The sequence below is a fragment of the Suillus discolor genome (assembly GCF_016758755.1).
Source record: "Suillus discolor strain FC423 chromosome Unknown F5147scaffold_41, whole genome shotgun sequence".
Lineage (NCBI taxonomy): Eukaryota > Fungi > Basidiomycota > Agaricomycetes > Boletales > Suillaceae > Suillus > Suillus discolor.
This window is the reverse complement of record NW_024541288.1, coordinates 252,621-277,704: the sequence shown is the minus strand read 5'-3', so window position 1 is coordinate 277,704 and position 25,084 is coordinate 252,621. Positions and strand designations below refer to the sequence as shown.

Genomic DNA, 25,084 nt, shown 5'->3' with positions numbered 1-25,084 from the left:
AGAAAGAACACGAAAGCGGAGATCGACAAAGCACAATAGATGCGTGCGAGAAAGATGAACATGGGGTCATGAGTATGGCAAGCCTCCCCCACCAGTCCCGTTTCCCCCTCCCGTCCGCCGTGGGGCACGACCACCAAATGGCGGTGGACCAGAGCCCATAGGAGCCACAGGTCGTGGCGGTAGATGAGCAGGATGATCCATGGTGCGAGAAGCTTGACGTGGCGGGTGCATCCCACGGGTAGGATACCCAGCGCCGTGGGCTGGTGGACGTCCAAAAGGGGGGTGCTGGCCACCGGGATGTTGGCTACCGGAATGCCCAGGATGTTGACCTCCGGGGTGCTGACCTCCAGGATGTTGACCACCAGGAGGCTGACCACTGCCTTGATGCTGTAACAAAGCGGACATGATAACAGGTGGCGGCGGACCTGACCTGAACGCGTCGCGATGCGGCGGTCCACGAGGATAGAACCCGGGGGGCTGATTTGGCAAAGGGTGGGGCCTGAAGTAGCCGTCAGGAGGCATAATACCTGGTGGCGGCTGGTTGCGTCGCCCGCGCTTATCAAATTCGTGGGAAGCTTCGTATGACGGAAGACTAGATAGATAAAGGATGAAACGGGACAAGTATGAACAAATTAGTAATACTCACGTTTTGGGGTCAGCGGGAAGTGGGTCAGTCCAGAAATAATCGTGGTCAAGGGCTTGTGAGGCAGTAATACGATCTCTTGGGTTGCATGTGAGGAGCTTATCCAGGAGGTCACAGGTCTCAGGGCCGATACTTGCAAAACAGTTAAGCATAAACTAAAAGTGTTGCGAAGATGAGAGCCGACCTTTCATACGCGGCTCTCAGCTTCTTGGAATAGGTCTGATTGAACCGCTTTACGCCCTCGCACCCTGGTAGTGCATCATAATTTGGCCAGGTATGCTGATTGGGAGTACCGCATAACTGCCAAATCTTCTCCAGTTGGTCAATATCCGATGATCCAGGAAGAATCGGCCTGCGCATGAACATTTCTCCCAGAACGCATCTGTATAGAAGAAATTTAAGAACTGCCCCAAAAATGTCGACAAACACAAACCCTATGCCCCAGATGTCTACTTCTCCACCATACTGTCGGGCGCCGAGTAGTAGTTCTGGAGGACGGTACCACCTTGTCACGACACAGTTTGTATACTTTTTTTCTCTTCCACGCTGATCCATGACTCCATGGATAACGCTCGGATCATACGCGCGTGCTAGACCGAAATCTGCTATCCGAAGCGAGCCGTTGTTATCGATGAGAAGATTAGCAGCTTTCATGTCTCGGTGTAAGATGTGATTCTGTGAATGGACATAAGAAAAATCGAGGGTGAAAAAGTGAGGACAAACACGATGCATATATTCCGTTCCTTCCAAAAGTTGTTTCATGTACAATTTAATATGGCTGGGTTGGAGCTTTACGCGCTCGTTCTCCAGTAAACCAGCAAGGTCATGGTCCATATATGGGAATACCATGTAAACAGAGAGGGGCGAGTTCTTGCCATTGCCTGGTGCACAATGTTAGTGATTGGCATACAATGAGCCAATATGAGCACTCACTACGGACGACGAACATATCCAAGATCTCGATAATGCATGAGTGGTTCATTGCCTTGAGAATTTTGATCTCGCGCAAGGCAGTTACGGGCATACCCTCTTTCTCATTATGCATAAGAATACGTTTGAGGGCCACCAGACGCCCGGTGAGGTGATGGACTGCTTTGTGCACCTCTCTGAGCAAGGTGAGCAGTCGCATTCAGTGGCAGTGCAAGAGGCCTGATACATACCCAAAAGTACCTTCACCGAGTTTCGCAGTGGCGTCGTAGTCGCTTTGTTGGCCACAACCTAAAAAGAGATGACCGTATGCCTCTTGTTCTTGCTTCCTCGTACGCTGCACAGGGGCACGTTTTCGCTTATGCTCTGCAGGTGGTAATTTTTGCGTCGCATCCACTGCGGTATCCTTCTTTTCCTTTACTGGCTCTTCATGAGCCGACGGAAGTGGAAGTGGCGATGGAGAATGGGAGTCTCTAGGTGCTGGAGGTCGTTTCAAAGGAATTGCAATCGAAATAGCTGCGTGAGGAGGTAGGGTATCATCTTTGGGTCGTTCAGGGGTGGGGACGGGAGGTGGAGGAGAAGGTGGCGGTGGCGGTGTGTGGCGAACATGTATGTGAGTTGAAGCCGAAGGTGATTGAGGGGAAGGGTGACGGGATACACCCGGGGAAATAGGACGATCCTGATGGTCACGGTCATCATCGTGAGCACGCGGTGCCACAGAAAGACGACTCTCCGTATGATAGGTATCGCGATCGGCATCACGTCCTCCTTCAATATGATTTGGGTGGTCCCTATCATAAGAATCCCATGAACGTTCGCGTTCGCGACGCGGCGAGTGGCGCATAGGACGACGATAGCGGTCGTCTATCCGTGAGTAGTTGTCATTGTCCGATGGTATCCCCCAACGATTATGGTCATTATGACGAGCGCGTTCCCAGCCCCCATCACGCATCCTTTGGTCATGTAGTCTGTCCACACCATAGTCACGACGAGGCGGACTATAATTCACCATGGGAGAGCGACGTGAGGGTAATCTGTGCTTTCCTCGGTGCGAAGAAGAAGAGGAGGACGGCGAACGGGAACGGTCAGGTGAATGAGGTGACAATGAAGATATATCGCGTTCCCTTCCGTAGACACGACTGTCATATCTATCCCGTGCTGGAATATAGGTGTCATGAGCAGGCCTATAAGGTTCCCGTGGAAGATCCCAGGCAGGGGGACGACGGTCGCCTTCTCTACTATAGGAAGGCTGCCAATGATTAGTTATTTGAGCGCCACCCCTTTTGCGAGATTGGTCATAGTAAGGTCTGGGTCTGCCGTTGCGCTGGTCATCCTCCCGAATGCGCCTCTCGTCGTCTTCGGATCTCTCATAAACCGAAGTATGCCTTCTGTCCATCATAGGACTAATTCTTTGACTAGATGGACCAGGAGCATCTGGACCATTTGTTTTCTTCTTGAAAGGAAACTTGACCTTAGTCTCGAACTTGGAAGGAGCTGGTTTGGGTGGTAGGGGAATTATTGTTGGGCGCGGAGAAGGTGGTAAAGAGTCATCGACTTCGCCTTCTTCTGGCGAGGATGTGGTAAATCTCTTTGCTGGACGTTCATTATGGGTATTATCTGGAGCAGCCCGCTTGTTTGAAGTCTGAACCATTAGACGACCGGTGACGAAGAATGAGTGCGACCACAGGAATTAAAAGCAACTCTCGGAGAAAATGGTCGGCTGACGTAATCCCAATACATTTCAATGAGTCAAGTGACTCAAGTCCTTGACATGCACGTTGCATATGGCGCTATCTAACGATAACCAGGTCAAAGAGATTATCGTTATTGGTGCAGGCGTCGTCGGCCTCACCACAGCGTTAAAAATCCAGGAGCAAGGCACCTATCGTGTCACCATCGTCGCTGAGACATTCCCTACAGATCCAAAATCAAGCAGGTACACTAGTCACTGGGCGGTAAGCAGTTATCTTATCAGACATGTTCAAGATTGGGGCTGATGTAACGCTGATGATCCATAGGGTGCACACCATGTCAGCCATGCTTATGATGATCAAAGACAGCGAAGTATGCTGCTTTTTGACTCCATGAATAAACATGTCACACCCTAGTCGTACAGAACTTGATCAAGATACCTTCCATGCATTATGGAAGTTATCAGAACCAGGTGGTGCAGCCGAGGGTTGTTTCTTGCGGCACACCCAAACTGAATATCGCGGAGACGACCTCACCGATGCTGAATGGCTTCATTATATGCCAGATGTATGAACACAGACTCGCATTCATGACTGTCATTCTCTGACTCGCATCAGTTCAAATATTTAGATACGAATGAACTCCGTGGTCCAGCAAAGATAGGCTTCTCATTCAGTACAGTCACTATGAATACTCCAGCCTACCTTAACTGGCTTCTGTCCTCTTTCCTTGCGAAAAACGGGACTATCATACGCGTGTCCCTGCAGCACATCAGTCAACTTCTTGAGCGAGGAACCAGTCCGTACACAGGTGCCCACTCGTACCGTGACGTTGATGCTATTGTTGTCTGCGCCGGTCTTGGCGCTCGCAGCCTAGGAGGCGTTGAAGACAATGACGTATATCCAATTCGTGGGCAAACTGTGCTACTCAGAGCTCCTTGGATCAAATTCGGGAGGACTATGACTGAGGCTGACGGGACGTACACTTATACCATGCCAAGAAGCAATGGCGATGTGCGCTTTCTGAAAGCCATACAAGATATGTTCTCTGACTATTTTATATAGGTGCTGTGCGGCGGCACGAGAGTACCCAATGACTGGTAGTTCTCTCGAATCATCTTTTGGTCGAATTCTCAACTATTACAGGTATCCAGTTCCGCGTCCTGAAATAACCGAGGACATTCTTGCGCGGGCCCTGCAGCTCACTCCAGAACTTGCACCCCCACAGACACGTGTTGACCGCGACCCCACTATCGAGGATCTCCGTTCCATCATTATTGAGCCAGGTTGCGGTCTGCGCCCTGGCAGAAATGGTGGCATCAGACTCGAAGTCGAATGGTTTGATGCGCCCGCGCGAGGTAAAGTGCCTGTTGTGTATAACTACGGGTGAGTAATGCTACGCTGGCACATACTGCCCTAATTACGTGCGCATATTCAGACACTCTGGTTATGGCTTCCTGTCATCGTGGGGCTCAGCAAACATGGCATTGGACTTGCTAGAGGGTGCTCTCACGAGCGGCGCTCCGACAAATGCAGACATAAGCGTCGGTCATCCATCTGGGAATCCAGGAAACTGAGGTGTTGTGAAAGGCAGCCTATTGTAGTAGCAACGCATGGAAAGGCGAAAGCAAATGTATAGATGTAGGTATAAGGGTACGATGACACAAGCAAGCAATATCTGAAGTGTGTATACTTGGCCAGGCGCGTTTCATATGTCCGGACCAAAAATTTCGTGGACGACTTCAAACCTTTTAGGCTCAATCAAAAATCTTCTATCGTACGTGGGTCAGAAACTGTGGTGATGATCAATTAAATGATATGTTTTACCGTCATCGTCGCTCTCCGCCGCTGTAGAATCCTGGAAAACTTGGCACCGCTTCCGAAACTCACCTACAGGCGGTGTCTATGGGAGAGAAGATAACTTCCTTCTGCGAGATCGGCGAGCACCATGGTATTTTCATCTCTAGCAAATTGATCGAAACCAACTCGAATCAGTGTAAGCTACTTACGGGTTTATAGCACCTGCACTAGTCTTGAGCAAGGACCACCGGATGGAATCGGCCGAACCAGCTTTAAACAAAACCCAAATTTCACCAGTTGATCACCGGTGACGGCAACCTCTGCGTTCTTCCTCTCGAATTGGAATGTTAGTATGACACAATTGTCATTTAAATAGAAGGGACCAACATATGGCCGAACAATTTGAATGTGACAAGACATGATCACAGGCCGAAACACTAGTGGCATGAGAAATACGAGGTGTTACAAGAATCGAGAAACGTTCGAACAAATGAAAATAACAGCGCTGAACGAGGTTCGTAACAGGACATGCAAAGGACACTAAACAAGCTTTACGAAGGGCTTGAGGTATCCAGGAAGGGGCGGGGGGCGGCCAGAACGCGATTTGGAGTGAGGAAAGATACCCCTCGAGATACCGTCTGATAAGTTATCTGCCGATTTGACCCACTCGACAGAAAAACATATAGCGTGGTCGATAGCGAATGCTGACAGCCTACGTAGGATATCATTCTGCACGGGGCTACGAGAACGACCGGCCCTGATGGCACCCACCACACCCTGATTGTCGGAGAAGAAGCAGATAGGGACATCGCGAAGGCCGGAGTGGATAAGAGCGCGAAGACCAAGGTCAACGGCCACCATTTCTGCCCACCCGATGTCACGTCCATCCGACTTCCACCCTGGGAGCAAGCGCCAACAGAGCCAGTAGCCATCGGCTAAGAAGCCAATTCCAAAAGAAGTCGAGGCATCCACAAAGAACCTAAGCACATTCGACTGCGCTGAGCTGGGAATGCTGACGCCAGACGACATGCGATAAAACTTTGGATGCGATGCAGTATTTGAGTAGAGGGGATGACTTGAATGAAGCTTGAAGGCAATAGAAAGAGGGCAAGAAGGCGCGACTCACGGAGGACTAAGGCAACAATGTTGGAGATAGCCGGATTCGCAGTTGGCGCGGAGCCCATCCTCGGACCAATTCTCCAGGTGTACAAGGTAATTTATACATTTTGACTCTTGAGGGAGGGATGTGTGGTCGAAACCTCAATCTGATCAATTACGTAATATTTCTCAAAGGCACAGACTCTTATCCTCAACGTTCAGGCCTCCGATCGGATGCGCGATCATCTACATTTACTAGTTACTTGGTCTGCTTCTCCCGCTCAACACTGGCCTCTCTCCACTTCCTGCCTTTGTATAACACCAGCAGAATCATGCACTCAACGACAACCATTACTCCTGCCCAAATAGTATACAGACCACCGTCGCCAATAGTATCCTAAACTAACCTCAGATCCGACCTTCTGCAAATTTTTATGACCTTGACTTACTTGTAAAGGAACCGCAATCTCGGCGGCGACAAAAGCAAATAGACCACGGACAGAACTATTCGCTGCTACTGCCATTGATGAGCGACCAGTGTTTGCATCGACAATGTATGCCAGCGTGATTGTGTAGATCCATCTATCGTGGATGAGAGTCAAATACAATATAAAACGCAGTGAACGTACGCGGTTAAAAATCCAATGAGGAACAGCATAACACACACAGCAGCGATATTGACTTGTTCTTGACACACCCAGGCGTATCCAATCACAGACAGAGGTAACCACAACATGGCAATTTTCGTGCTCTCGAGGCGCATCTGCATGAATTTGTCAGTCATATGCTGAGCTAGAGATAATGGTTCAAAATTCACCTCTGGAAAGCTGATCCCTCCGTTCGCGGCTTTTAGCCGAGTAAGCGTCCGATCGGACCAACGACCACCCAATATGCTGCCCGTTACGCTGCCTGGAATAAGTAGATGCGTCAGGCAGGTGTTCCCACTTTGCATGGAATACACTCACCAACGCCAAAGGCAAGCAAAACAAGGCCGGTCATCAATGCATCATAATGATAATACATCGACAGTGTTCTTGCGGATGTATACGCAATACTAAAGGTTAGCCCAAGTGTGAAGCCTAACGCAAGAAGGCATAAAAATAGTTTTTAGTAAGAAATGAGGGCACGCACCTGATGCTATCAAGATAGGAACGTTGTTCTTGCGGCCGACAACCGAGAGGTATGCAGGGAGAGGGTTGACATCGGCTATGGACAGTTTTATGTCTTTAATGGCTGACGCTGGTATAACCGTCCGCTGTGCTTCAATGTCTTTCGAAGTCGTTTGGTTCTCTCCACCCACTTCTGACTTCGAAATATTTTGCGACTCGTCCTTTGCTTCCGACGACTGCTGCTCTCCGAGTCTCGAATTCAATACGTTCTGATAAGTCACACTCCTCTCCTTCCTGAAGGTGTCCTTGAACAAGAAAAGGAATGCCAAAAAGATTATGCCTCCCCAGATGACTAAGAACCAGAAAACCGCTCGCCAGCTGAAGCCCTGTGTGAGTGCACCACCAAATATTGGTCCTAACGAAGGGCCGAGCAGGGGTGCAGAATAGTAGACGCCCATCATTGTACCTCGTTGATGTGGCTCGTATATATCGGCCAGAGTGGCAGCTCCCATAGCGAAAACTGCGCTTGACCTACTCAAAGTGAGCACAGACACGAGGGATTGAGGAACTGTCTCACCCTGAGGCTTGCACAATTCGCATGCCAATCACTAAACCAATAGTTTTTGACATGGCCACGATTGCAGATCCGATTATAAAAAGTGCAGTGGATAGAAGGTACACGAGCTGGGCTCGGTCATATTAGCAAACGACGCTCTAAAGGCAGCTATAGATATAAACCTTGCGGCCTTTTATCTCGCCAATCGCACTCCAAATGACAGGAAAATTGCCTTGAATGAGAATGAACAGAGATAAACTCAGGCTGATATCCCCGCTGCTGGCGTGTAGTTGCTGCTCTATTTCAGCATTGGCGGCTATTCCGTGGCCGTTCAACCGATATTGGATACAATAAGATCACGCGCAACCTACGGTTTTGTATATTCGCCGCCAAACCCGCAAACATTGAGGCTCCAGATATGATGAACAATATAGCTGTCTGTAGTTGTGTTCAATCAGTTCCTCTTGCATATTGGGATAGAAGGATTCACCTTTTTCGTGTTTGACCATAATCGAGGATCATCCTCAACCACGGCATGCTCTATATCGAGCTTAATGGGTTCATTTGACAATATTGAACTGGGGGAGTACGGTTGGGTATCAGTATGAAATTCCACATCCTGGACCTCTATAGGTGACAAGTTCGTACTTTGGCTTTCTGCCATGGGGGTAAAATGTTCGATGCACGAGTCGACGATTACATGATAGCACATGATTTTATAGATGGTCTATGGATAACGCGAGCGCCAGAAAGAGAATATTGTTTTGCCAGTGTCGATGATAAGAACATACTGGATGGGAGAGCTCCACCAACTATAGTGTGTCGGACAATGTGGCCGCCGATGAGGGTGGCATGGCCCATAAAAGCTCAACGTTATCTTCGTTTCAGATAGCCGCCAACCGAGGGAGGCCTTGAAGCCAAACGACCTACTGAGGTTAGTGAGATTTACGTTTTAGATTGCATCCATCCAGACCTAGATCTGCCTTGTCACGGAATTTCGGATGCCCGGTCAATGGAGGTGAAGTCGAACTAATAATATGAGTGAACCTAGAGCTGACTATCCATGTCAATAGTCATCCTCACATACATCATGTATCAAGTGACCGTACTCCAATCTTCTGACCTTTGTAATGTATTCCAAGGGAAAAACTTCGAGGTGTCTTCGGCTCAGAAAGTCCGAATTCGGAGTCACCGCGCGTCAAAGTATAAGTCCTGCAACCAAGAGGAAAATGAGAATGTTGATGATAGCCACAGCCAACTGCGCCGAAATGAAATATATAGCTATACCTGCTGCATGCCCTAAGTCCCTCAGAGGCCTCAGTACTCAGTACTCAGTCACTACTCAAGTCGTCACTTTGTCATCCGTTGACGTGTTGGCTTGATGCATCGATGAACGTTAACAATGTTGAAAAGTACACTGTGGCTTACGTAAAGTGGAAGCTGTCAAAGGCCTGGACCCTGCGGCAACGGAAACCCTAAATCACACCAGTACAGTCTATTTATCAGTTTATCATACTTAGTAGTAGCCTGCTTCAAGTTCCTGTAATGCCACAAAACGTGGTGAGTCTTTCTGCAATTTTCACTGTCCGTCTGCAAATACTTGTGTATGGTGGAAAAAATCAATAATAGTCGACGTGTGGTTGGAACCGGGCTGGCACAATCACCCCTATTTCAACTTCGCACCAGCCACGTCTCACTCAACAAGCAAGCACCTACATCGAATCGCAAAGTCACCAACAGCACAATGTCCCAAATGCGAAGCCCATGACAAGTCAGTACACCGCTTCTTATTAGTTTGACCAGCATACGCCATCCAAGTGAAGTGTTACGAGCAAAAGTTGCCCGCCAATGCAACATCAAATATTTTTTGAGCAACGTAAAGGAATGAGAGTAACTCTGACATATAGCACACGAACGAGAAGACTGGAAACGGTGCTCGGAAGCGTGACTCCCCCAAAGGACAGGGAAATAGAAGTAACACAGTGTGGGTGGTGTCTAGGCTCGCCGGGCCCCAACGGACAATAAGCAAATAATATTTGTACAGGCTTAAATTGATTCTTCTATACTTGTATTACTTATGGTGAGACCTACTTATATTTGTGCCGGTCATTGAATTCTGGCCTTTCTATGACCACGTTACTTACTGATATTCAATCAGGGTCGATTGGACGCGCGATCATCTACACCTTATCTAGTGTCTGCTTCTCCCGCTCAATACTGGCCTCTCTCCACTTCCTGCCTTTGTACAACACCAGCAGAATCATGCACTCAATGACGACCATCAGACCTGCCCAAATAGTATACAAACCACCATCACCAATAGTATCCTAAACTAACCTCAGATCTGGCCTTTTGCAAACTGTTATGACCTGGACTCACTTGTAAAGGAACCGCGATCTCAGCGGCGATAAAAGCAAATAGACCACGGAAAGAACTATTCGTTGCTACTGCCATTGATGAGCAACCAATGTTTGCATCGACAATGTATGCCAGCGTGCTTGAGTACATCCATCTATCATGGATGAGAAGTAAGATACAATATAAAATGCAGTGAACGTACATAGATAAAAATCCGTTGAGGAACAGCATCACACACACAGCGGCAATATTGACTTGTTCTTGGCATACCCAGGCGTATCCAATCACAGACAGAGGTAACCATAACATGGCGATTTTCGTGCTCTCGAGTCGCATCTGCATGAATTTGCGTCAGTGACCCGCTGAGTTAGTGGCCAGTGGTTCGACGCTCACCTCTGGAAAGCTGGTCCCTCCATTTTCAGCCTTCAGCCGAGCAAGTGTTCGATCGGACCAACGACCACCTGATATACTGCCGGCTACGGAACCTGGGATAAGTAGATGCGTCAGGCAGGTGTTCCTAATTTGCAAGTAATTCACTCACCGACACCATAGACAAGCAAAACAAGGCCAGTTTTCAGTGCATCATAACCATAATACATAGACAGTGTTCTTGCAGATGTATATGTAATACTAAAGCTAAACGCAAATGTTAAGCCTGACGCGAGAGGGTATAAAAATATTTTTCAGCAAAAAATGAGGGCACGCACCTGATGCTATCAATATAACCAAGTTGTTCTTGCGGCTGACAATCGAGAGGTATGCAGGGAAAGGATTGACATCAGCCATGGACAGCTTTACGTCTTTAATGACTGATGGTATAACTGGTCGTTGTGCTTCGATATCTTTCGAAGTCGTCTTGTTTTCTCCGTCCACTTTTGATTTCGAAATATTTTGCGACTCGTCCTTTGCTTCCAACGACTGCTGCTCTCCGAGTCTCGAATTCAATACGTTCTGATAAGTCACACTCCTCTCCTTCCTGAAGGTGTCCTTGAACAAAAAAAGGAATGCCGAAAAGATTATGCCTGCCCAGATGACTAAGAACCAGAAAACAGCCCGCCAGCTGAAGCCCTGTGTGAGTGCACCACCGAATATTGGTCCTAACGAGGGACCGAGGAGAGGTGCAGAATAGTAGACGCCCATCATTGTACCTCGTTGATGTGGCTCGTATATATCGGCCAGAGTGGCAGCTCCCATAGCGAAAACTGCGCTTGACCTACTCAAAGTGAGCACGGGCATGAGGGATTGAGGAACTGTCTTACCCTGAGGCTTGCACCATTCGCATGCCAATCACTAAACCAATAGTTCTTGACACGGCCACGATTGCGGATCCGATCATAAAAAGTGCAGTGGATAGAAGGTACACAAGCTGTGGCCGGTCATATTAACGAACGACGCTCTAAAGGCAGCGACAAATACAAACCTTGCGGCCCTTTATCTCGCCAATCGCACTCCAAATGATAGGAAAATTGCCTTGGACGAGAATGAATAGAGATAAACTCAGGCTGATATCTCCGCTGCTGGCGTGCAGCTGCTGTTCGATTTGAGCATTGGCAGCTGTTCCGTGGCAATTCAACCGATATTGGGCACAATAGGATCAGGGACGCAACCTACGGTTTTGTATATTCGCCGCCAAACCCGCAAACATTGCGGCTCCAGATATAATGAACAATACAGCGGTCTGTAGTTGTGTTCGATCAGTTCCTACTTGAATGTTAGGATATATGGACTCGCCTTCTTCGTGTTTGACCATAATCGAGGATCATCCTCAACCATGGTATGCTCTATATCGAGCTTAATGGGTTCATTTGACGATATTGAACTGGGGGAGTGCGGCTGGGTATCAGTATGAGATTCCACATTCCGGAACTCTATAGGTGACAATTCCGTACTCTGGCTTTCTGACATGGGGGCAAAATGTCCGATGCACGAGTCAGCAATTATATGACAGTGTATGGTTTTATAGATGGTCCATGGATGACGCGAGCGCCAGAAAGCGAATATTGTTTTGCCAGTGTCGATGATAAGAACATGCTGGATAGGAGAGCTCCACCAACTATAGCATGTCGGACAATGTGGCCGATGAGGGTGACATGGCCATAAATGCTCAACGTTATCTTCGTTTCAGATAACAGCCAACCAAGGAAGGCCCCAAAGCCAAACGACCTGCTCAGATTCGTGAGATTTACATTTTAGATTGCAATTATCCAAAGCTAGATCTGTCTTGCCACGGAATTTCGGATGCCCGGTCAGTGAGAGGTGAAGTCAAATTAATAATGACTATCCAAGTCAACAGTCATCCTCACATACATCATGTATCAAATGACCGTGCTCCAATCTTCTGACCTTTGTAATGTATTCCGAGGGAAAAACTTTGAGGTGTCTTCGGCTCAGAAAGTCCGAATTCGGAGTCACCGTGACCTTTCCGAGTCCAAGTATAAGTCCTGCAATCAAGAGGAAAATGAGAACGTTGATGATAGCCACAGCTAACTACGCTGAAATGAAAACAATATATAGCTATACCTGCTGCATGTACCAAGTCCCTCAGTACTCAGTACTCACTTTGTCATCCGTTGACGCGTTGAATTGATACATCGATGAACGTTAATAATGTTGAAGAGAAGGCAGAAGGTCACTAAAACCGCCCTTCCGGCGCAAAACAGTGTGGCGCGTAGTACGGCACTACGGCGGATATATCCGCAGTCCGGCGGCAAAAACACGGCCAGGTAGCGGACTTTGGCTGACTTTTAAATCACCTAGGTACGTGCTACCGTGACACTGCTAATCTTATCAGCACATACAGTGCACGCCCATCCGGCATGGACCCAGCATCGCACCTATCACCTTCCAACAGTCATTGTCCGAAGCCTGGGTGGGGAAAACTTCTTCGGAAGGATGTCCGAGTAACCGAGTTCCTGCCCAGCGAGTAGTGCACTGGTGAGCAGCAGTCGTTGGTAGCAGCTGTAGACCGGGCCTCCAAGTGTATTTCAATGTCCAACGTGCCGTCTGTTAGCCACCAGCTTTGCCGCCGTTCTTGCCGTAGTGCGTGCCGGACTTTCTGCGCCGGAGGGGCGGTTTTAGGGATGTTCAGAAGGAGCGCTGTGGCTTACGTAAACTGAAAGTTGCTGTCAGAGGCCGCAACGGAAACCCAATTGCTTGACTGAATCGCACCAGTAAAGTCTATTTATCGGTTTATCATATAGTAGCCTGCTTCAAGTTCCTGTAATGTCACAAAACGCGGTGAGTCCTGTTTCTGCAATTTCCACTGCCGCTCTGCAAATACTCGCGTAGGATGGAAAAAATTAATAATAGTCCATTCACTGGTATCGTGTAGTTTGAAGTAGTTTCGTGTCAATGTCTAATCCACAGTGTGTATTTTTGTGCAGTCTTTGTCGAATTGTAAGAGAGCAGCCTGCTCGTGACCAGTCTGATATACGTCTTCGAGAGGTGGAGAATTTCATGGTTATCATGATATAAGCCGAGCTGGTCCCGAGCATAGTAAGAGAGCTGATCTCGTCAGCGGCCGCCTTACAAGAGTTGAAGTATGCCGTCGCCTGAGCACCTCAAAGAGAGAGTGTTTGTAAAGGGAGTAGTCACGAGTATAGGAGAGAAGTAAAGTAATATTAAAAGCAGAATCTTGAAGTAGCGTCAGATCAATACCTCAAGATTCCGCCTAGGGTTAATCAGTGAAGTTCTGGAACTATCAAACGCATACGTGTAGTTCACGTCCTCTGGCGTGGTTTGATCACCAATCCCAGTCGCTGATCATCCATGACAAAGGGGTGTCAAGCTACAGAAAGAGTGGCGGAAGAGATCAGATAAACTAACTGCACAGGACAATTGGTGGGAAGTCTCATTCTTAGAGTGCCATGATATCCATACCTTCCGTTCTCATTAACGCTCTTAGACTCTACCTCAGTGGAGTCATTGAAAAGTTTTCATCGCTCCAGAAACTTGCAGGTAACGTCTGTAGCAAAGAAAGAAATTCCTGCCACCTTCCTCGCCAAATTATCCGAACCGACTCGCATCCATGTAAACCACATACGTGTGATAAAGCGTCTCGACTGGTCTTCAGCAACGATCGCCGGATGGCTGATGCACCGATAATCGTAAAGGCCACCGAGTTCGAACATGATCTAAATTAATCGCCAGTAAGGGCAACTTCTGCACGCATACCCTTGATGTGCTCGGGAGTCGGACCATCCACAAAAGCCATGTGCTCCACCCTGGGCTCTTCCTGTACCAGTGCAGCCTTCATAAGAGATATCATAAGGCTTAAAAGATTGAGGGTACAGTAAGGCCACAGAACATGAGATAGTGAAAGTCGTCGTACTGGAGTATTCGAGACTCGTCAGTGGTAATTTTCCTTCGCATTCCGTCTGCTTCGATACGATCTAAGCGCTGGATAGCGCCTGTTTGAATGTGGACCTCCCCAGTGACCTCTCATCTTACGGTTGTGCTGGGAGAAACTCTGTCAGATCTGATACCCAACGTAGATGATAGGAAGATACTCTAATGTAACGACAGATTTTCGGCACCCAAGCCTCGATAGCCTCATCAGCTGGGCTTTGAGATCAGGAGTTGGAGGCATCACGATAGTAGTGAACGATGAATGATTTCAGGGTTGAGGAAGATGGGTTCGAGGTCATATTGTTGGGGAGGGATGCTGCAATACTTTGAGGCACAGTGATGTTGTCTGCCTCCTAACCAACATATCATGATGCAGCCGCGATCGAACGTCCGAAATTTTGCAGGATTGACATGTTTGTACAGATTGTAAGACGAACTTCATCGGGAAAACAACAAGTTATCATCTCTCGCGCTCCAGCACGAGAAGTAGGATAAAGTTGCAAAACGCGCAATGATGACATGCCCGGCGTTGCATATGTGTGGCCAACTATGAATAGATCTCCAGAAGCCCACGTTCACTGAGGACCGAATCGCACACCATGGAATCCTGGACCGCTGGTTTCTTTGAGAATACACCTGTATTAGTTCCCTGATTAGCATGGACAGGATTTTGAACCAATCAAATCTACGGACATACTTGCAAGACACATCTGCTTGACAAGCTCCGAGTCGGAAGAGATTCAGGCCTAAGAAACTGATATCAATGAAAGTGTGAGACAGCCACTCGTCTCGGAGGACCGGCACGTCCATCAAGCCATGACCCATTGGCCAAGAATAGTGAGCGCAGCTCTAAGCTTCCCTCGCCACCTTCAAATGGGTAACACGCAAAAGTATTATGTGAGACAATCCCACACAGTACTTCTTGCGTTCGTGGTCGACATGCATAACATACCAGTCCTTCATGACGAACCAGGGCCAATATCGTTGAAAGTCGCTCATTGAGGCACGTCCTAGATATCAAACGAGTCGGGCCAAGAAGAATAGTGAGTGTGGCTTTGCCAGCCTAAGGTTCGAACTTCGCCTCGCCGTGTGAGACTGTGCGCAAAATTGCTACCGTTCATGACCGGCAGATGCCGAGCTAGTTTCATTAATCAAATTCCAAATTCGTGGTCGAAGAAACTTCACCGTTAAATATTCGCTAGGGCACTGACCGCCTTACATTACGTTCGTTCGCAGTAGACCGACAAAGCCTGGAGAGGCTCCATGGCAGCACAATCAATTTGCAAAGGAACGGGGTCCGAAATTGGTAATTCAATTTTTAAGTTACCCTGGACCCGCTGATTTTTCGCTAGACTTCAGCTACTTCGGTGGTGCTGAATCTTTTACGGAAGGGAAACGTTCTCTACGTCGGACAACCGTTGTTTCCCCTTCTGAACAAGATGATGGTGTATCTTACCCAGGTCCACCGCAAGACCCCACAGATTTTTTGTGGATAATGACGGAGGAACCTCACCGCTCACGACGTATGGCCATTATGAAAGCGCACCCTGAAGTCACCAAGCTCATGGGGTACGAACCTCTCACAAAATATGTCGTACTGGCTGTCGTGTCACTGCAGCTTTACCTTGCCATATATCTCCGACACACCCATCCGCTCTCTTTCCGCTTCTTGTTCCTTGCGTATGCTGTAGGCGGCACAACCAACCAGAATCTTTTCCTCGCCATTCATGAGATTACGCATAACTTAGCATTCAAGGGCATTAATGCGAACAAGGCCCTGGCCGTTTTCGCGAACTTGCCAATCGGTGTACCCTACTTCGCCGCGTTCAAGGTGTGTAATGCGTGTGTGTGAGCAAACGTTGACTGACAGGCACTGCGGATGCTTCTAGAAATACCACATAGAACATCACAAACACCTTGGAGAGGATGGGATAGACACCGATCTGCCCACAAATTTTGAACTGCTTTGTCTCAATAACGTTCTTGGAAAGACATTTTTCGCGTGAGTTCAGCGTCGCGTCTAGCACGTAGCTTAACTCACACATATATTAGGACGTTCCAGATATTCTTTTATGCCCTAAGACCTGGCTTTGTCAAAATGCAGACGCCCAACCGATGGCATTTGTACAATGTGATTGTGCAGCTTCTCTTGGATTATATCCTGGTGCATAATTTCGGCATTCGCCCCCTGCTATACCTGCTCTTCTCAAGCTTCTTTGCCGGAAGTCTACATCCATGTGCAGGGCACTTCATCGCCGAACATTATGTATGGGATGGTCTCGGCCAGGAGACCTATAGCTATTATGGTCCCCTGAACATCCTGGCTTACAACGTACGTCATTTTGTACCGTTTTTTCGCCTACGTTGATTATGTTGCGCAGGTTGGCTATCACAACGAGCATCATGACTTCCCCTCTATACCGTGGACGCGTCTTCCAGCATTGCGAGCACTGGCACCAGAGTTCTATGACATTCTTCCGTCACATCCCAGCTGGCCGATGGTCATCGTGAACTTTATTCGAGACAAGGAGGTCGGCATCTTCGCACGCGCTAAGAGGTTGGCCAAGAATAGCAAGCAGAAGCATGAGAGTCCCAGCTCAAGCTCAAGCAGTGATCGGGAGTGAAGCTTTAAAGGTTGACTGACATTTAGATGCTTTCTTAATGGACGCTGTATATACATCGCCATACGACAATCAATTGGTTTTGCAGGAAGGAATGTAGCTCGGTATTAGCCTTTGATCTAATGGTTGTCTCTAGAGTGGCATATGTCCAGTACTTGTCTACCAGCCAGTTTTATTTGGCAGTAGTTCACTCTCTAGCCTTGTGGATGACGCCCAACTTTTTTTGGCGTAAACCCTAACCCCAGTCCACGATACCGACAAAAAGAAACAGAAGCGGCTCATGCATGACCGCAGACTCTGCGCCAAAGCCTGGGGACACACTGGGCAACGTTTGAGAGGACAAGTATAAAGTTCCGGGCGGTCAAAGGTCTGACTCTTTGGTCTGTTGTCTTGCATCATTGCAACTGGCACCTGCCGTCTACGTCAGCCACCACCCCGCCATCTATTTTCACCACCATCATGCCAATCTCCATCCTTTTCAACTTGCCATCGTGGTTCTAGTCCATTGGAGGGAGGACATCACACCCATAGACTGGGAGCTGCAGACAACAACATCGTGTTGGCAGGCGAGTAGGAAATAGGCAAAGGCCCAACACGGAGGAAGTAGTAGACAGGCAGGCAAACGTGAGAGACTCGCAGGGATCAGAGATGGAGGTAAAGATCTTGATGGCAGGTGGGCGGGATGGAATACGCCATCGTGAGGTGGGTAACAAACTTCCAAGTTCCCGGCACTTCCTGAATTCGACCAACCCACTAACATGACACAAGTCTGCATCCAGTTTACATGGAGACCGGCTAAATTCCACACTTCCTGAGATCATCGAACTCTCAGACTCCAACTTGGAGTCCAACCACCGTTCACTTGACGAGGGCGAGCAGGATGCTGCTTGCTTGCCCCTTCCTGGAAAACAAGCAGTTTGATCACACCAATTGTGAGCAAACGACTATTCCGGTGACTTGACTTGCAAATACTAGTACCAGTACATGTGAGTATTTTCCATGTTCAAGTTAGCCGCCACCGGCGGGCTGATCTTGTTGATTAAGATTGTGTAGTTGCTAGATATCTGCTTCGTGGAAACCGGAAATGCATGTGAAACGGTGTGACAAAACTTTATGGTCGTTGTTCAAGTTGTCGGCCACCGGTGGTAAACCCGTGGGCTGGTCTTGTCGGCCGTGTATTTGCTGGATACCTGCTTTGTGGTCATCGGAAATGCATGTGAAGAAGCGCTGTGATAAAACTCCGTTGATGAGCAACTATGGGTAATGGGTACGCTTTGGAAGTAATCCCACTAATGTCGTTCGAACAGACCCACACCATGGATCATATGATACCGAACGCGAGATTTATGGGATCTCACCGCATCCCCAATCGTGCCTGAAGCAACTTGCATATAAGAGCAACTATCCAGCCAAAGGTTTGCTAGGCAATTGAAACTACACCGTGTACGTTTTCATTGCGCGATCCCCTTGTTGCTAGATCTAACAGTTACCACGCCAGTGAAACCATGGTTCTTTTTGTACTGGCCGTTTCCTTACTCCTTGCGCTCGGCACGGGAGTTAGTGCAGAATGCGTTGCCTGTCCTAATTGCGATTACGAGCGGATCAGTATCGAGCAAGGAGATGCATGCATCAACTTCTGGACGTGCTCAGGCGACACTATCACGTGCACTTACCCTTCTGTTGCAAATCCGGGAACGTGGAATAACTGCTCATATAGTGCATCGACCGTAAGTAACTGTCTTTCGCAGCGGTGCATGCACACTCACCGATCTTTCGGAAATGCTAGGGTTGGGCGCTCGCGGATGGCTCTAGCGAGATCTGCTTCTCGGGAGCGGGAGCCAATGCAAAATGTGAAGCACCGAATAACCCTTACAACAATGCTATCCCAGCCTGCACCGCTTCATATGGGCTTATCAATGGAACTAACGGTCAGTTGTTGTAAGGATTGAGGAGTTAAAGAGCCTGGTGCAGCGCGGGCTACCTCTACCGTGAAGTGCACGAACTGCGATTTTTGATTGTTTATTTTTATACATTGTCCGTTGGGGCGGGGCCCTATATTAAACAATACCTACAGTACGTACCGTATCTATTGATTCCTGTTTTGTACGTGGTGGTGTGACTGCTTTAATGGTTCGAGCAACAGTGCGAGAACGGAGACACCAACTGAAGGTAAATGGTAAGGAATTACAGATCAGTGAGCGAGCTTCGCTATCGTTCCCGAACACTATTTGTGGCTTCTTTGAGGCCATCACATCAAGATCAAGTTGAAGGAGTGTGATCAGATTCAAAGTACCGGATATCCAGATATCATACAGGTGCAACCTCATTCGAGGTTGTATGGTTATTATCATACCAATGCCTCTTACCTGTCAACTTCCGATAATGACGCAAGAGTACCACAACATCCGAAGTCAACAAAAAGTTATTGATGCTGAGAACCTATCAACCACCGTCAGAACATGCATCATTTTCACACCTATCCGCACGTACGAGAAGCCACGTCCTCAAAGCGGCGACTCCAGCAGCTCGATCTATCATCTTCCAATTATCGTTGATGAACATCTCCGTTCCTTTGAAAAATTCCGCGACAAATTTGTTCCTGCCACCCCGTTGGCATATGCATATGTCAGATCTTCGCGTTGAGTTGGACGTACCGGTTTAGAAATATCCAGCGGAACCAGAGCGCCTGCATGACTTTGTCTTCATCTCTCACGTTGTCGATCTCGAAGATATCTTCTTCTCTATCGAGGATGACCCATGCGAGGACACCAAACTCATCCAGTGGTAGTGTGTTTAGAAGATCGTATAGTCGGGGCCCGCCCACGCGGCATGAATAGATGCCATCAGACTCGAGTAGGTAGGGATACTGCGCTGCAGGCCCTAGGGGATCAGATTGGGGAGGGGGTGTTGGCCTTCCAGAAGCATGACTGGAAGATGCGCGAGACATCGTGCGAGACGTTACAGAAGTACTGCGTGTAGTTGACAATGCCAGTGAACCTGTACGAAGTATCGGGTTATGCCACTTTGGTTTGATGTCGAGTTTATCTGTGTTAACAAAAGGTTGAGATGCCACAGAGGTATTTCGTGATGGAGATAGTGTGGTCGCTGGAGTGTATTCGCCATCGTGAAAATTGGATGAAAAGTCGGTTATCTCTGTTGAAGCAGTCCTTGTCGAAGTTGTCGTCATTGCACGTTGATGGGGCAATCTGTGAAGCAGCCATCGTCGCTGATGTTCAAGGAGTGGGCATGAAATGCTAAGAGAAAAACTTACAGTGGAACATGCCTACTGGCAGGCAACGCGACTGGTAATGCAACATGTCTTGTCAGTGGAAGTTCTACCCACAGAGTATAGTTTTCCTGCACAAGTTTGCTTAGTTTTGGATCTTCTGTTGCTGCATATAACCTACCATATCCCACAAGAAACCTACTCCTAAATGGTCCCGCTGGAGATGAGCGTGGAGGATTTCCTGCGCGGGAAATACTCCGTGAAGTTCGCAAAGTGGACATTTCCAATTTGTCATTGTCGTCCGAGTCTCCTGTCGTTTTAGAGATCTATCCTCGGCGATTTGCGCTAGGCACTTGTATATGACCGTAACGGGTTTAGAAGGTGGAATACTGGGAGATGGATCGATTCCAAGGGACTTGCATCGACTGAGAAATCCTTTGCGGAGGTTTCGTAGCATGAAGGGAAGACGGCGTAATTTTGCTAGCCGGATGGTCGTCAGTGAAATGTTTTCCAAAGCCTCGATAAGAGTATCTGAAGGAATATCCGTAGGTGTTTCATCCCTTTCTGTAACGTCAGTTTCTGAGGATGATTCGGTTTTCTCGCGAGCAACGTTGTGAGGGGGTATACCAAGGTCCACATATTCCAGTTCCTCGCTATCTTCGCCCACAAGAGCGGGTATCGTAGATTCGTCATTGTCGGATGATTCGCTGCTATGGGAATTCGTGGGGGTGACGGAACGCTGTATCTCGGGTGGAACTTTGGTCGATTTGCGTCCAAATTGAAGCTTTCTAGCTGCTTTCACCTGAACACCTATCTCTCTACATAAACACTGTCAGGTAGTACTTAACGGTTACCATCAGTCAAAACTCACCTGACAATCTCGACAGAATTGCCTGGAGATTTACCCCTGCTCAATTTGGACAACTTCAAACCGACATCGACATAGTTTGCACTCCCGCTGCTATGTTCACTTGAGCTGTCAGCAAGATGGCCCTTGCTGACATCCTTATTTGCACTGGACATACGAGGTACGCGTGAAGATGTCCTGCTGCTTGTGCCTTCAAACTTTCGCGCGTATTTTCCAGAAAATGACTCCGCATGTATGTGAAGGCGCATTTGCTGCGATTTAGTGGCACGGTGCTGGTCAACTAAGGAACATTGAGCACGGTGCTGATGATATAATTTGATACGCTTACGTGCATTGTTGGTTGACTGTCTACCAAGGCCCCTGCGCGAGACTGGTCGACATGAGGCGTAAGGTTGTTGAGGATGTGCTTATTGTACGTACCATCTGCCGATGACTTCGAGCTCTTTGCTGCACCAAGTCGAGAAGATCTCTCAGGAAAGAAGGAAGTTGATTGAGAGGGAAGCTCCTCTCTTCTCTCTGAGGCAGCAGATGAACCAAGACCTGGAGCGAACCGTCCAGATTTCTGCCCAACCCTATTACGAGCGACAGGACGCCGCTCCATGGGTAGTGGAAAATCTTCAATATTAAAAGTAACTTTCTTTGGAACCCTGGCAGCAACATCATTTTGCTGGAGAGGTTCGTGAATAGCTGCAATACGAGTAGCATTTGATGAAAGGGATAATGTCATTCATTCATTCATTCATCATCGGCTAGTTTGAGTCGCTTACCAGGTCGTGATATATTTGTACTGATTTGTCTCGCGTTCAACTCTTGGTTTCTAGTATGAGCATCCATCCTTGGATCAGCAGTTGCAGGTTGAACTATTGCTCTGAGACGATCGCCTGGCCTGACATCATTGGAGGCAGTTTTTGCAGCAACAGTCCTTGTAGGATTATCGAGCCTTGGATCAGTTGCGGGGGGGCCTGCTGCGATGCGACCGCCCGGCCTGAAGCTGGCAGATTTTGTAGCAACGCTGGTACTTGGTCTTGTAGCATTATCAAGCCTCGGATCAGTGAATTTCCGAGCACTCTTGACGATGCGAGGGGGAGGAGGTACTCGATCGCGTGGATCTGACATACCAGTACCATGAAGATGGGTAACAATCCAGCTAATGGTATACTTATCGGTATCATATCGTCGCTGTCGCCATGTCACATGTTTATCTTTGTGAGTAAGTGTGACGACGAGTGGCTTCGATAACACGTGAGTGTGACAATTCGTGTTCTCGCTATGGCGGCCATGGCAGCAACTTGTATGATCAGTATTGTCAGTACTCTGATGGCATCATCATTGATGCTATAGAGGCTATGTCTCAGTAAGCAAGATTGCCTTGGAAAATCCCATTGAAATTTGTTTCCGCGGACATGAACATGATTACATAATCAAGTCTATAAGAAGAATTTCCAACCGAGTCGGATATCCTCGATCTGAGACATCCGATTAGGGGTAACCAATTCATTCAACGTCAACTCAATTGCCTTCGGGCTCCACCAGAGTTCCGCCAAGGCACTAGGATGACGTCCTCAAAATCATCGCTGGAAAGTATAAAAGGACCACAGATTTTCGCAATATCCTCAATCAACTCAACTCATCAACTCATAATCAACTCACTCTCAATTCTTACTATCAAATCACCATGTTCACCAAATTCATTAGTGTCGCATTCGTCCTCGCTGCCACTTTGGCACCTACCAGCGCTGTGGTCTTCCCAAGGGATAACAATGTTCGTGATCCTCAGGCTGGTACTCTAACTCCCACTATCACGCCTACCATCACGCCTACTACCACTATGTCCACGCCCATCACTACGTCGTGGTCTTCTACCACGCCTTCCACCTCCTCCACGCCTATCACATCCTCCACACCTACCTCCTCCACGCCTACCACCTCTTCACCTACGACTTCTACCACACCTCCGCCCTCTACCACGTCTTCGCATCCCACTACCACTTTTACGCATCCCACCACTATCCCGTCCTCTATCCCGATCACGCCTACTACCTCGCCAACGCCCTCAACGTCTGTGACGCCCACTTCCAAGCCATCTGAGACCGGCAAACCTTCTGGTCAGCCCAGCAAGGCGCCCTCTCCTTCCGTGCCGTCACAGTCGTGCGATGGCGTCCAACCATGGCAGGTCAATCTCGCAGTAAGTTGTGTCTTCGTCTCAATTTTCCCTTCGCTCACATCCGGCTCAGTATAGCGCAGGCACTCAGGTGATCTTCAACAACCAACTGTGGACCGCCAATCAGTGGAGTTATAACAACAACCCTGAGTCCGCCGCCGCCGCCTGGACTCTGAACGGGATTTGCAACCAACCGATTAGCAACAAAGTTGATTGCACCGGAATCCCTGGTTGGAACAAGTCCACCGCCTACAATGGAGGTTCTAAAGTAACCTTTAATGGTCAACTCTGGATTTCCACGCAGTGGACCGAGAGTAACAGCCCTGGCGATGCTTCCGGAACTTGGAAGGATTTGGGTGCTTGTAACTAATTCAATAGTTTGGACTTTTTAGATGCGTAGCAGTTCGCATCATGGACAATTCTTTATTAGCATTATCTTGCTATGGACATTATCATGGACTTAATTAGATTTTTTGTTTTTCTCTATCAATCAACGTTTGATTTTCATGGCTATTCAATACTATGGGACTTTTCACATTTTGCGATACTGCGTCTATAAAATTTTTCTTTCGTTCTCAATATCCTTAGTCTTGCCAAATAATGTCTAAGTTCTTACCATCTAACGTTTCGCTCTCTGCCTACTCGTTGTTCTTGCCTGCGGCAAACTCCTCAAACGACAGTTGTGGCGGGTTTGTTGCACCCCTTAGTGTCAACGCCTTAGCCCCTGTGGCTAACCTCTGGTGTCATCTCTTAGTGTCGAGCGCGTAATCATGACTGGACACAGGGGCTGACGATGACGAGAGATTGGCCGAGCAGCACGCTCCTTAGAGCATTATCGGCCGCTTAGAGCTAGGTATGATCCCGAGCTTGCACGAACCCAGAGAAGGTGGAGGTGAGTATTCTCGTCTACCACACATATCGTATAGATGCATTGATCGTGTAACTTGGTGCTACTCCGGTATTACGCGAGCACCGTCGCGCCAGAAATAAGAGTGTTTCGCTGAAGGATCGGTCTGGCTGTCGAACCTAGGTTGGATGAGTACATGCGGCAACATGAAGATGTCAAGAATACTTTCAAAGTACATTAATAGTTCAGGCTTACTGATATGACCGCCAGCACGGCCTGGACAGTTGCGTAGACCGTGGATGATGTGCTGCGTGCAAGCGTATCACTCACAAAAAGTACCGAAGATGATTATCTGGTAATGCGTCAAGCGCGATGAGAAATTGCAACACCAAAATGTTTTTTATTATCACCGTAATAGAATGCTCGTCGAACAGTCCCAAGAATTAAAGAGGATGGCAAAGGGGTTGGCATCAATCTGTAATGCAACGTGCTGAAACGAAGGCGAAATCATCGCCGAGAAAAACTTGAAGAAGGAATCATAAGCATTACTTCCAGTAGGGGCAATGTTAGGCAGTAACACCAGAATTAAACCGAGGTTCGGATCCTAGCTTCTCCCCATCCGACGTGAGTGGTCAGACGATGAAGATGAGTAGAGAACCGGTCCGCAAAGACAATCGAGTACCCCTGCCTGTCGACAAGATGCGAGCGCGAGCTTTCGCCTGGAAACTGGCACTCACGCCAACTTAATCCACTGGATATCAGCAAGGGTTCATCAAGAACGAACTGCCATTTGACGTGTAGCAGTGAATGGGATGCTACAAAATTCAAGAAC

General features: G+C 48.1%; 8 protein-coding genes across 8 annotated transcripts; 4 read left to right on the top strand and 4 right to left on the bottom strand.

The window, feature by feature from the left end:
- Nucleotides 1-66: 66 nt before the first annotated feature.
- Nucleotides 67-2,414, bottom strand: F5147DRAFT_580059 (kinase-like domain-containing protein; the record flags this gene model as incomplete). The annotated part of the gene is made up of 7 exons (XM_041431523.1): nt 67-592; nt 647-775; nt 828-1,025; nt 1,077-1,318; nt 1,367-1,524; nt 1,577-1,749; nt 1,804-2,414. The coding sequence occupies 7 exons, from the start codon at nt 2,412-2,414 to the stop codon at nt 67-69; spliced, it is 2,037 nt and encodes a 678-aa protein (XP_041290905.1).
- Nucleotides 2,415-3,354: 940 nt separating this feature from the next.
- F5147DRAFT_775663 (uncharacterized protein) lies at nt 3,355-4,838 on the top strand (the record flags this gene model as incomplete). The annotated part of the gene is made up of 7 exons (XM_041441752.1): nt 3,355-3,525; nt 3,589-3,634; nt 3,687-3,829; nt 3,880-4,275; nt 4,327-4,361; nt 4,408-4,647; nt 4,700-4,838. The coding sequence occupies 7 exons, from the start codon at nt 3,355-3,357 to the stop codon at nt 4,836-4,838; spliced, it is 1,170 nt and encodes a 389-aa protein (XP_041290904.1).
- A 1,580-nt stretch (nt 4,839-6,418) lies between these two features.
- F5147DRAFT_775661 (MFS general substrate transporter) lies at nt 6,419-8,488 on the bottom strand (the record flags this gene model as incomplete). Its single annotated transcript, XM_041441751.1, has 10 exons — nt 6,419-6,556; nt 6,609-6,741; nt 6,789-6,922; nt 6,977-7,068; nt 7,125-7,238; nt 7,291-7,799; nt 7,846-7,952; nt 8,007-8,140; nt 8,196-8,262; nt 8,315-8,488. The coding sequence occupies 10 exons, from the start codon at nt 8,486-8,488 to the stop codon at nt 6,419-6,421; spliced, it is 1,602 nt and encodes a 533-aa protein (XP_041290903.1).
- A 1,516-nt stretch (nt 8,489-10,004) lies between these two features.
- F5147DRAFT_579903 (MFS general substrate transporter) lies at nt 10,005-12,087 on the bottom strand (the record flags this gene model as incomplete). The annotated part of the gene is made up of 10 exons (XM_041431511.1): nt 10,005-10,151; nt 10,204-10,336; nt 10,385-10,518; nt 10,576-10,667; nt 10,724-10,837; nt 10,890-11,395; nt 11,442-11,548; nt 11,603-11,736; nt 11,794-11,883; nt 11,910-12,087. 10 exons carry the CDS (start codon nt 12,085-12,087, stop codon nt 10,005-10,007), a joined length of 1,635 nt encoding a protein of 544 aa, XP_041290902.1.
- Nucleotides 12,088-15,670: 3,583 nt separating this feature from the next.
- Nucleotides 15,671-17,400, top strand: F5147DRAFT_267303 (fatty acid desaturase-domain-containing protein). The gene is made up of 5 exons (XM_041428942.1): nt 15,671-15,835; nt 15,882-16,360; nt 16,419-16,531; nt 16,582-16,861; nt 16,911-17,400. The coding sequence occupies exons 1-5, from the start codon at nt 15,793-15,795 to the stop codon at nt 17,151-17,153; spliced, it is 1,158 nt and encodes a 385-aa protein (XP_041290901.1). The 5' UTR covers nt 15,671-15,792; the 3' UTR covers nt 17,154-17,400.
- Nucleotides 17,401-18,507: 1,107 nt separating this feature from the next.
- On the top strand, nt 18,508-19,150 carry F5147DRAFT_267340 (uncharacterized protein). Its single transcript, XM_041428944.1, has 3 exons — nt 18,508-18,593; nt 18,649-18,877; nt 18,937-19,150. Exons 2-3 carry the CDS (start codon nt 18,656-18,658, stop codon nt 19,090-19,092), a joined length of 378 nt encoding a protein of 125 aa, XP_041290900.1. The 5' UTR covers nt 18,508-18,593; nt 18,649-18,655; the 3' UTR covers nt 19,093-19,150.
- Nucleotides 19,151-19,402: 252 nt separating this feature from the next.
- F5147DRAFT_267328 (uncharacterized protein) lies at nt 19,403-22,393 on the bottom strand. Its single transcript, XM_041428943.1, has 9 exons — nt 22,012-22,393; nt 21,665-21,931; nt 21,573-21,614; nt 21,248-21,524; nt 20,558-21,194; nt 20,422-20,507; nt 19,805-20,356; nt 19,641-19,749; nt 19,403-19,589 (listed from the first exon to the last, which is right to left on the bottom strand). Exons 1-9 carry the CDS (start codon nt 22,358-22,360, stop codon nt 19,458-19,460), a joined length of 2,451 nt encoding a protein of 816 aa, XP_041290899.1. The 5' UTR covers nt 22,361-22,393; the 3' UTR covers nt 19,403-19,457.
- A 635-nt stretch (nt 22,394-23,028) lies between these two features.
- Nucleotides 23,029-24,000, top strand: F5147DRAFT_615201 (uncharacterized protein). Its single transcript, XM_041432520.1, has 2 exons — nt 23,029-23,429; nt 23,479-24,000. Exons 1-2 carry the CDS (start codon nt 23,073-23,075, stop codon nt 23,773-23,775), a joined length of 654 nt encoding a protein of 217 aa, XP_041290898.1. The 5' UTR covers nt 23,029-23,072; the 3' UTR covers nt 23,776-24,000.
- Nucleotides 24,001-25,084: the final 1,084 nt, after the last annotated feature.